The 11,784-nt window shown below is 39.9% G+C and overlaps 1 protein-coding gene across 15 annotated transcripts in view; it reads left to right on the forward strand.

The window, feature by feature from the left end:
- mast4 (microtubule associated serine/threonine kinase family member 4) overlaps positions 1-11,784 on the forward strand; it is a 116,121-nt gene that overhangs the window by 98,098 nt on the left and 6,239 nt on the right. For 10 of the 15 annotated variants that reach the window (XM_037753773.1, XM_037753776.1, XM_037753777.1 and 7 more), the window contains 10 exons: positions 2,796-2,897; positions 3,857-3,979; positions 4,387-4,496; positions 5,557-5,678; positions 5,948-6,162; positions 7,575-7,775; positions 8,204-8,430; positions 8,561-8,695; positions 9,781-9,917; positions 11,539-11,723. In XM_037753773.1, coding sequence (XP_037609701.1) covers positions 2,796-2,897; positions 3,857-3,979; positions 4,387-4,496; positions 5,557-5,678; positions 5,948-6,162; positions 7,575-7,775; positions 8,204-8,430; positions 8,561-8,695; positions 9,781-9,917; positions 11,539-11,723 — 1,557 coding nt within the window. The remainder of the gene's footprint in view (positions 1-2,795; positions 2,898-3,856; positions 3,980-4,386; positions 4,497-5,556; positions 5,679-5,947; positions 6,163-7,574; positions 7,776-8,203; positions 8,431-8,560; positions 8,696-9,780; positions 9,918-11,538; positions 11,724-11,784) is intronic. The other 5 variants (XM_037753774.1, XM_037753787.1, XM_037753784.1 and 2 more) reach the window with 2 other exon arrangements.

The raw sequence follows: 11,784 nt of genomic DNA on the forward strand, positions 1-11,784 counted from the left end.
AATGAATCCAACAACCCTGTGATACACCTTAACCTATCGAGCATGTGAAGACAGTGAGCAGTAAAGTAAAAGCTTCAGCTTTTTTCAATATACTGGATGTGCACAAAGATGAGTGGTCATCAATTAAAATGACAATATTTTATTATTAATAAAGACAGCCGCTCAAACCTCACTGATATACTTTATCTGTGTGATCCTCAGTCCAACGCTATCAGCTGGACAAAATTCACTTCCCTTATACACTTTATTATAAAATAATATGGTAAATCAAGCTTTGTATTGTCCTCAACGATTACATGTAGGGTTTTTTTATGACTTAAAGTTTATTTAAATTTCAATTATTTTTAAAATTTTCAAAAACACAAAACCACATCTTAGAAAACCCAACAACGCAATCCCTAAACAACAACACCAGACAGAAGAACAAAATAATAATACAAATTAAAAAAAATAATAAAATAATAAAAATATATTAAAATAGTTGAGGATTAACTAATACTAAATGATAAATAAAAGCAAATGGACAATAACAAAACCACATCATAGAAAACCCAGCAACACAATCCCTAAACAACTCCAGACAGAAGAAAGAAAATAATAATCAAAATTAAATAGGTGAGGATTGAGTAATACTAAATGATAAATAAAATATAACTAACCACAATTATAATTATAAGAAAATTTAAAAATTTAAAAAATGTAAAAATTATAAGAAAATAGGTGAGGACTGACTAATACTACATGATTAATAAAATATAACAAACCACAATAACAAAACCACATCATAGAAAACCCAGCAACACAATCCCTAAACAACTCCAGACAGAAGAAAGAAAATAATAATAAAATTAAAAATGAAATAATAAAAATGAAATAGGTGAGGATTGAGTAATACTAAATGATAACAAAATAATCAGTGTATTAAGGTGGATCAAAATAACAGCATTAACATGACGTTTTAAGTAAATTTGTCGGATGAATGTGTAAATAGTGTCCATCCAATCACCTCTCTGTTTGAAATTAAAGATGAAAATAAACTATACTTATTTATTTATGTCAGTTTATCAAATACATATTTTTTCTTGGCACATATTCACAGGTTTCACAGCATCTGGCTTTTAGATTCTGTTGAGCACATGAGGAGAAATTCACAGATCTCATTGAGATATGAATTAAACATTTACATAGTGACCACATGGAATTAGTGTGTGTGCATATTTCTCAATTTACTGGAGACTGAGATTTCCCCGGCGGCCTGTAGCAGACAGATGGCAGTAAGTGGATTCAGCTTGACTTCAGACCACAAGTGAAGTTTTAATCATTCTGATGATGTTACTTGGTTCTGGTCTTGTCGTCTCTATGGTGACAGCAGCACTGAGACAATCTTAATCTTAAAAACAAGAGCTTTTATCTTGTCAGCGGTGTAGCTCAGATGAATTGTGTTATTTGGAGTTGTTGGATAATGGAAATGAATAGCATGCCATGACTGATTTGCTATGCTCTCAATCAAATAGTACCAAGCCTCTGAGAGGGAGTGTTAATTAAAGGGGCCTGAACACACTGAATGCATGCCACCGTGGCCTCAGGCCGCACATACATATTCATAGCTCCCCTCCCAAATTTGATTAAAATGGGGACAAATGGTGCACAGAGCAGACAATCAGCATGGCACAGACAGGATTTGCTCCCCCTTTTCATTGCTTTATCCACAAAGCTTTCCCCTAAGAGCTGGAGCACATGTAAATTGTCTCATTCAACATGATGCTTACACCTCAGAACTCTCTCCTGTTTGGTCTGACTTTGCTGGTGAAGCAGAGTAAATGTCAGAAGTGGCTCACGATTAGGTGGAAGTAGTCCTCAGCACAGCAACTGTAGAATACATTTATTTTTTTAATGATAATCTTATTGTTCTTATATATAGGTCTCCTGGTTACAAACAATCGAAGATGCACTTGCATCACGGAGGTAGAAAACTCATTGCTACAGTGTCCTGATCATAGACTGTAAAGAAATGAATGTAGTCACTGTGACGTCACCGTGACGTGAGGCCTTCACGCAGAGAGCACCTCAATGGTGGAGACCTGACAATTGCTCCTCGATCAAGCTTCAATAAACCTTCTATGTAAGACATCAACAGCTCCAGGGCCTCTTCCTTCCTATAAGTTAACTTGTGTATCAGAAATTCCATCACACTTGGAAAGTCCGGATCGACGACCGGCGCACTTCCTGGGGGCTTGTTTCTAACAGCCAGCAGGGGGCGACTCCTGAAAGTTAATTTCATCATTCTGGTCGCCTAAAAATGTCTTATTCAGTGTTCGGTTGTACTTAGCTCCACCCTCTCGTGTCACTTCTGGTTGCAAATAACCAAGATGGCGACAGCCAAAATGCTGAACTCAAGGCTTCAAAACGGCAGTCCACAAACCAATGAGTGACATCACGGTGACTACATTCACTTCTTAGATACAGTCTGTGGTTCCTCGTCAGTTTTTGTGTAAATCTACCACCTCTTACCTAAATGCTAACAGCTAATTATGCACTCTGAACTAAGAAGGATTTACCATAGTTTGCAATTCGTGCAGTTTAAGGCAATAAAGGAAATTGTTCCGGTTAGATTTTTACTCCTTGTGTTATGATGACGTTGCTCAGAAACAAATCTATATATTTCCTGAGCAAAGCCTGCTGCTTTCCAACTCCTAAACTTACTAATATAATAGCAATTGAGGTCAATGGGCTTCCTGTATGTCGGAGTATTTTTCATTGAAACTGGTTGACGGTGTAACGTTATGTGTTTCCAGATGAAATCAACTGGCCTGAGGGAGAGGATGCCCCACCTCCGGACTCTCAGGAGCTCATCGCCTTGCTCCTCCGACAGAATCCTATGGAAAGGATGGGCACAGGTACAGACAACACGGAGCAAAGAAAACGTGGCATAACCAGTAACTCGGTTAGCGCCAGAGAGGTACAGCAGGCCACCATAAATCCTCATGTGACCCTTAGTGCCACCTCAGCACCGCTCATAATTCCAACTCACTGGGGACGAAATTGAGGTCATCCAACAGCAGAGCAGTTTATCCTGTGGCCTCCTCCTCACCTCTTCCCATTGATCAATTACAATTATTTCCTCTGCCAGGTGATGAATCTAGTTCCATGCATGAGCAGGCACTAAGAGTGTGCAGATCTGCAGGCTATAATAGTGGCCATGACCTGGAACAAAGGCTTTTAATCAGAGGCATGCACATTGTCAGTTCAGTGTGGGGACATCTGGACCTCCTCGTTCATCTAGATCTCCCCTCGCCAGGCTGCCTGGACCTCCTCGTTCACCTAGATCTCCCCTCGCCAGGCTGCCTGGACCTCCTCGTTCACCTAGATCTCCCCTCGCCAGGCTGCCTGGACCTCCTCGTTCACCTAGATCTCCCCTCGCCAGGCTGCCTGGACCTCCTCGTTCATCTAGATCTCCCCTTGCCAGGCTGCCTGGACCTCCTCGTTCACCTAGATCTCCCCTCGCCAGGCTGCCTGGACCTCCTCGTTCACCTAGATCTCCCCTCGCCAGGCTGCCTGGACCTCCTCGTTCATCTAGATCTCCCCTTGCCAGGCTGCCTGGACCTCCTCGTTCATCTAGATCTCCCCTCGCCAGGCTGCCATTCACAAAGTCTCCGGCTGTTCCACCAAAGGTCACAGGCAGGAAATTGTCCTGCATAATTTATGGTCATGATCTCGGTTTGGCCTGCAGCCACTCGGGAAAAGGAAAACATAGCATAAGCGTTTCTTCACCTCCCGTGTCTCACTGCGCCGTTCATTGTCAGTGTTTTCTTGTATTCAAACTAGTTTTTAATTAAAATAATTTTTCCATCTGCAGGTGGAGCTGCAGAAGTGAAACAGCATCAGTTCTTCCACAACCTGGACTGGAACAGTCTGCTGAGGCAGAAAGCAGAGTTTATTCCTCAGCTGGAGTCTGAAGATGACACCAGCTACTTCGACAGTGAGTTATCTTACAATTTATTATTTTTTATACAGTGTGTTCATAGATCTGCTTAGAAATACGCTCCTGATAATTTACAATCTGGCCTCATAATCAGCATGTTTTCATGTTTTCTATTTGCTATTTTGGACACACCTGGTTCTGGAAGTAAAAGGCACATGTTACATGGAGCACTTCTACATGAAACATGAATCATCAATACAAAATATTAATAACTAGGTTAGAAAATATCTGATTCTTTGATTAAAAAGTTAAAGGTGCTGATACAATTGAAAACAGTGTATTGGCTATACTACTCCAAACAGGTGTAAAGAGACAATCTTAAATAAATAAATCACCTTGTGGCACTTATAATGACCTGTATTAACTATTAAAACATCTGAAATCTCCCCTCCCATCATCCCCAGCTCGCTCTGAGAGATACCATCACCTGGAGACGGAGGAAGAGGACACAAACGATGAAGACTTCAATGTGGAGCTGCGGCAGTTCTCCTCTTGTTCTCACCGATTCTCTAAGGTGTGTCCTTTAATCTGCTCAGACTAACACAGACAGAGATGTTAGTCTTTAATCTGCTCAGACTAACACATACAGAGATGTTAGTCTTTAATCTGCTCGGACTAACACAGACAGAGATGTTAGTCTTTAATCTGCTCAGACTAACACATACAGAGATGTTAGTCTTTAGTCTTCTCAGACTAACACATACAGAGATGTTAGTCTTTAGTCTTCTCAGACTAACACATACAGAGATGTTAGTCTTTAATCTGCTCAGACTAACACAGACAGAGATGGTAGTCTTAAATCTGCTCAGACTAACACAGACAGAGACGTTAGTCTTTAATCTGCTCAGACTAACACATACAGAGATGTCAGTCTTTAGTCTTCTCAGACTAACACATACAGAGATGTTAGTCTTTAGTCTTCTCAGACTAACACATACAGAGATGGTAGTCTTTAAACTGCTCAGACTAACACAGACAGAGATGTTAGTCTTTAATCTGCTCGGACTAGACCATCATTACCACCAGAGAGAGATGTTGGTAATGTAAATGAGCTGCTGCCCTCATCATGTTTCTCTCGTGGGAAAGAAAGCGTGAGTAAGTGGTATTTCATATGGAAATGTGTGTCTAGAAAACACAACCCGCCGTCCCTTCACCCCTCCAGTATTAAACGCAGATTCCAGCTTTGCATATATTTTCCGCTTTTTTGGTGGTAATGTGGAGCACAATATACAATCCAGTCGTACAGGCTGGGAGTCATTGTTGTGCTGCATTGCAGTATGCTCCCCTCTCACATCCAAACAAAGCATTACAGTGTCTCAGAAAGCAGCGGGGCGTCTCGGAGGAAGTGTTGAGCTGCACTGAATCTTTTCTCCTCAGCTGCACCTTAAAGCTCTCCTCTGACATGATGAAGTCTGCATTAACACAGACGGCAGTGTTTCTGCTGTAAATCCTTTGATTTATTTACCATTACTAAACATTTATTAATCCATCTTTGTAGTTTATTCTGAACCTGATGATTTTAATGTTTGCCTTTTATAGCCGACATGTACTGAGAAGTGTGAATGATTTCTCAGGTTTACAGCAGCCTGGATTTGTCCCGCGGGCTCCTGGAGGAGAAGGGAGAGACGGAGGGGAAGAAGAGCGAGAGCCCTCTGACCGTTGACTCCCTCAGCTGGACGCCAGACTTTGCTGAAATGTATGCTTGCAACTTCATTAAACCTCTGCACACAAAACACAATACAGTATGTAGCAGAGATTAAATATGCAGTTCAGTGCTTGATTTTGGATATCATACATCAGCAAATATAAGAACGGGTATACCTTTCTCTCATAGATGAGACATTCTTCACAGTTATAAAACATTCATTCTCATGTAAAACTATACCGAGAACACTTTAAGATATAACATTTACAGGAAGTGAGAATGTGTTCACCTCATGACAATCTATCGTCTCCCTCCACCAGGCCCTCGCTGTCCCACTCCACAGAAACAGACGGTATGAATCATGCTCCTCGCCCCAACTTGTTACCAAAGTTCGCCATCTCAGCAGAGAGCGAAGGAGACGAGACCTCGGGCCTCGGTGACCCCAGCAAGACCTCCTTCTCCACAGGAGAGCTGCTGCCCAATGAGCCTGACGCTACGACTCCAGGCAGCACCCACAGTGGAGCCACGCTGTCCGGTACAAAATTACACAGTCTAGAATTTCATAGTGTACAACTATATATGATAATATAATAACACTATATAATATATGTGCTAGTTTTTCATTTAAAAAAAAAAATCAATAAGTTGTAAAAGTCTCTGAAACAATAAAACTACAGTATCCAAGCGTATTCTGTCAGGACCAGTAGAGATGATATTTGTTTGATAACCCAGGAGTAGATAAAGAAATAGTTAGACATTTTGGGAAATATGCTAATTTGTTTTTTTGCCGATAGTTAGATGAGAGGATTGATACTCTCATATCTTTACGCTAAATATGAAGCTATAGTCCTTGAATAAATGATTCCTCTAGGGAACCCAGAGATAGCACATGATGCCAACGACGTTATACTGTTGGCTCACAAGTCTTCTGGTAGAAGTGGGAACCAAACGTCAGATATCTTCCACAGAGACAAACAAAACATTCATTTTTAAAATGATTAATTCACAGTCATAATCTTTTTTTTTTTCAGGAAAAGCCATAGCTTTATCACCTTTCTAAAGGCTCTGCGGATGTATTGTTTTGAATAATACATAAAAATGTTATCAATAAGACCTCCATAAAGAACGTGTATCCTAGTAAAAGAACATCCAAAATATCCCTAATTTTGGATAAAGTCACAAGCGCTACGAATGATCTATTGTTTTTGTTTTTTTACAGTGTTGTGTTTCCCAGTTTTTAATGCAATTACATTTTTTTTTTTTAATTCTTGATTTTCAAGAAACAGAAACGATACATAACTATATCAGTACACAAATAAACATAAAATAAAGAAAATATATATAAAACAGAAATAAAATAAATAAATAATAATAAAATATATTAAATTAATACATTTAAATAAAACAGCTAGTAATAATCAATGTCCAATTCCATCAATCATTTCCGAATTAATTCTGCTGAGCTAGTTTATTTTCCAAGTCTGTATGTTCCAGATTATTTCTAAAAGGACCCCATACTTTTTAAAATAGTTCTTGATTTTATACATGCAGACGGTTCTTTTAGACATTTTACCAATAATTGGTCTATTTATATTTTTCCATGAAAGTGCTATCAATGATATGACCCGTTAATGTAGGGCACAGATTCAGACAGAGCCATGCTAGCTGTTTCCCCCTGCTTCCAGTCTTTGTGCTAAGCTAAGCTAACCGGCTTCAGCTTTATATATACTGTAACCGATAAACATGAGAGTGGTACCAATCGTCTCATCTAACTCTTGACAAGAAAGCATATTTCCCAAAATGTCAAACAGTTGTTTCATGAATGGAAGAATTCTATCTATAATTAATACATTTAAAAAGTTGATCAGGATGCTTCCCTAGCAGCAACCACTGTTTGCTCAGTATAGGTGTGTTCCTCACTCCATGCTCATCTTTTGTGATAATTAGGAAGTTTCTCTGAACATCTGGACCAGTTGACACCCAGAGGTGAAGGCCTGGAGAGCCCCGACAGTACCAGTCATACCTCGGCAGACCAGGGCGCTCAGACCAACTCTCTGCGGCCTGAGAGTGCTGCAGAGAAGACCGGGGCAGTCGTGAAGGTCCCAAAGTCTGTCTCAACTGGTGCCCTGTCCCTCATGATCCCTGGAGGTAAAACCAACAACACACATGCAGACAGATGTTGCAGACTCAAAAATATGATCTCAACCAGTTAGTTGAAGTAAATCAGAGCAACAACGTGCCAAGAATCACAATAAGAGCTGCAGACTTTGTCCAAACAAGATGAAAGCTCACTATATAGTATCTGTGTGAAATTGGCCCAGCGTGACACCTGCTGTGAGTTCCATTTTACAGAGCGGCTTTGGGCAAGTAGCCGAGTACGAGCCGCTAATAAGGAAAGCAAGCAGGCAGGGCAGGAGCAAGAGGTCCTCACTGCTGGGAGAGAGTAAATCACATTAGTTTCAGCCTCAGCAGGAGCAGAATGAACCGGGCTCATGATGCTTTATAGACACCTCTCTGCTGACTCCAGGCACAACGTCTGATTGATTAAATAAAAGAAGCTGGTCTTATTTCTCCAGATATCTTCGGGGTGTCTCCGCTGGCCAGCCCCCTCTCGCCCTACTCCCTCTCCTCAGACCCTTCCTCCAGAGACTCCTCTCCCAGCCGAGACTCCTCGCTCTGTACCGCCAACCCGCGTCACCCCGTCGTCATCCACAGCTCGGGGAAGAAGTTCGGCTTCACTCTGAGGGCCATCCGGGTGTACTCTTGTGATGGGGACATCTACACCGTCTACCATATGGTCTGGGTAAGGACTACATCTGCCTGTAGTGGACAAATAGTGATCAAATCTAAGTTGGTAAACTGTGGGGTGGCTTAAACTGATGATAATAATAATAATAATATTAATAAATGTCTCTTCTGTGTCCGTTAATCAGAACGTAGAGGACGGTGGGCCGGCACATAAAGCAGGACTCAAAGCCGGAGACCTCATTACTCACGTGAACGGAGAAGCCGTTCACGGTCTCGTGCACACTGAAGTGGTGGAACTCCTGCTCAAGGTAAATGACAATGTATGTTTCTCTTTAATGCATTTTATAATGATTTTGTTTTCAGATATACTACAACAGGGGTCAGCAACCTTTACTATCAAAAGAGCCATTTTAGGCAAAAAATAAATAAAAAAAATCTGTCTGGAGCCGCAAAACATTTGAGCATTGTGATGAAGGCAACACAGTTTATAGTCTAAGTATATAGTATATAAGTCTAATGCAGTGAGGGCCAAAGAGCAAATGTACTACGGAGTATTAGGGCCACATTGAGGGAAAAGATTCAGAGATTTCCAGAATAAAGTCGTAATATTACGAGAATAAAGTCATAACTTAATGAGAAAAAAGAAAATAACAGGTAAAATGACTACTTTATAATATTATGACTTTATTCTCATAATCTTAGATTTATTTTTTTTCCTCAATGTGGCCCTAATACTCTGTCGTACCGTCGTACCATAGACCTACAACAATGATAAATAAAAATGAAAATGTAAAGAAAAACAGTTATTCATTTCCATTTTTAAAAATCCACAGGGAGCCACTGGAGAGGGGCTAAAGAGCCGCAGGTTGCTGACCCCTGTACTACAACAATGTTCTTTATTATGTTGAAATGAAACTGCAGTTTTTTAATTTAGTATAGATTAATTGAATTGCTTAACTTAAATTAACTTTAGGACCAATGTTGATCAAACTGGCAAAAATATAACTATTAATATATATATAATAGTTATATTATTATTATTATATATTATATATATATAACAGCTTATCGAATTCAAAGCCTGACTGACAGATCAGTAACTGTTTACAATGTAGAGTTTGTGAAAAAAGACTGCATACATACTCATACTATACTTCCTATACTACTGTAATTCAGTGAATGTCTCCTTGAGTAAACATCTTCTACTTACAGTAATAGTATTAATATTAAAGTCAGTAATAGTATTAATATTAAAGTCAGAGAATATGAAGCTAGTATAACACTGATCTGACCTGGACTGTTTATGAATTAAGTCTAAGTTTGTAGTGTAGTTTTGGTTTTATGATGCATATAATGCAGGAGTAAACATTATTTTGGATACAAAAATGTCATCTTTCTTTTTCAGAGCGGTAGCAAAGTGGCGATCTCGACGACCCCCTTTGAAAATACTTCGATAAAAACGGGTCCCGCCAGAAGGAACAGCTACAGGAGCAAGATGGTGAGATGTGCCAAAAAACCCAAGAAGGAAAGGACACCAGAAAGGTACGCATCCTCCACTGAAACTCACATTTTATTCACTGTACATACAGACGTTCTCTTCCACAATATGTGTTTTTTTCTAAATGTAAGCACATGGTTTGGATTTAATCTTAAATGTGTGTTTGGTGAGTGAATGATCTGTTTCCTGTAGATGTTCCTACTGTATGTTTCCTGTTGGCCTCTAGGGGGCAGATAGAGAACACAGAGTAGGGAGTAGTTAGCTTACAGCATCAGGGAGTTATTTTGCATCTAAAACAAGAATTAAAGGAGACTGGAAATGTCCAAGGTGATGTGTGAAAAGCAAATAAGGTAATTATTATAGAAATGAAAAGACAAAGTGGCACCTAGAGAGTGTATGTTTGTATGCATGTTTATCTAACTCTTTTTTTGTTTTATTCCTGCAAGTATATTTGTATATTATGTGTGAACTGCTAAAAGCAACAAAGTAAATAATATGTTGAAGAAAAAGGAACCAGCTAGCTGTGGTACAGACCCATTATATGACAGTAATTATATTACAGTTACTAATCCAAGTAACACTGCGTTACCAGAACACATTGTGTTAAGGTAGGCTTATGTTACGATGACATGAACACAGGTCACTATGAATGTACGCATCCAGTTGAACTCTGGTGAACTTTCAGGCGAACATTGCCTCGGGCGCATGGGTGACCAGAGGGGAGAGGAAGAGACAGGACCGGTTCTACGAGGGTGCAAAGCATGCTTTGTGCCCTCCAGTTTAATATTTTGCATCCTCAGTTGAGATTTGAATAATAAATGCCATGCCCAAGGTGGTATGTCTTTTAGGCGTACAGACTGTGTGGGTGTCTATTTTGGTTCATGTATGTGCAGCAGCGCAACATTCACAATGGCTGTGTGAAGGTTAATATAGATTATTAAATACTCCCTCAGCTAGTCACATTACTGATCTCATAGTTGGAGGGCAGTTGCAGAAATAATATAAGGAGTAACGTAACTAATTACTTTTGATACCAAGTAATAAGCAAAGTAATGATATTATTTTTTAAAGGAGTAATAAGTAAAAAGTAACTCATTACACTTCCTGAGTAATTTGCCCAACACTGGTCATTTTATATTAGACCGTAGTACCATCTAGTGTACTATCAGCAGTGGTTATCATCTGTAGTACTATCTAGTGTACTATCAGCAGTGGTTATCATCTGTAGTACTATCTAGTGTACTATCAGTAGTTGATATCATCTGTAGTACTATCTAGTGTACTATCAGTAGTTGTTATCATCTGTAGCTGTGTGCTTGTATTGTTTTAGCACTAGTCTGGACTGATGATTGTTTTAGCACTAGTCTGGACTGATGATTGTTTTAGAACTAGTCTGGACTGATAGATTGTTTTAGAACTAGTCTGGACTGATGATTGTTTTAGAACTAGTCTGGACTGATGATTGTTTTAGCACTAGTCTGGACTGATGATTGTTTTAGCACTAGTCTGGACTGATGATTGTTTTAGAACTAGTCTGGACTGATGATTGTTTTAGCACTAGTCTGGACTGATGATTGTTTTAGCACTAGTCTGGACTGATGATTGTTTTAGAACTAGTCTGGACTGATGATTGTTCTCTTTGTCTCTGTCTGTTCTTGTTTCCAGGCGTCGCTCCCTCTTCAGGCGTTTTGCGATGCAGCCGTCTCCTCTCCTGCACACCAGCCGGAGTTTCTCCTCTCTCAACCACTCTCTGTCATCTGGTGAGAGTCTCCCCGGCTCCCCCACCCACAGTCTGTCCCCTCGTTCCCCTACCGCCACCTTCCGCCCCACACCAGACTTCCCCCAGTCAGGTGGAGATTTTAACTGAGGAATTGTACTTGTTCATTTTCATTTCAAACATTATATGTTAAA

The sequence above is a fragment of the Sebastes umbrosus genome, chromosome 19, assembly GCF_015220745.1.
Source record: "Sebastes umbrosus isolate fSebUmb1 chromosome 19, fSebUmb1.pri, whole genome shotgun sequence".
NCBI lineage: Eukaryota > Metazoa > Chordata > Actinopteri > Perciformes > Sebastidae > Sebastes > Sebastes umbrosus.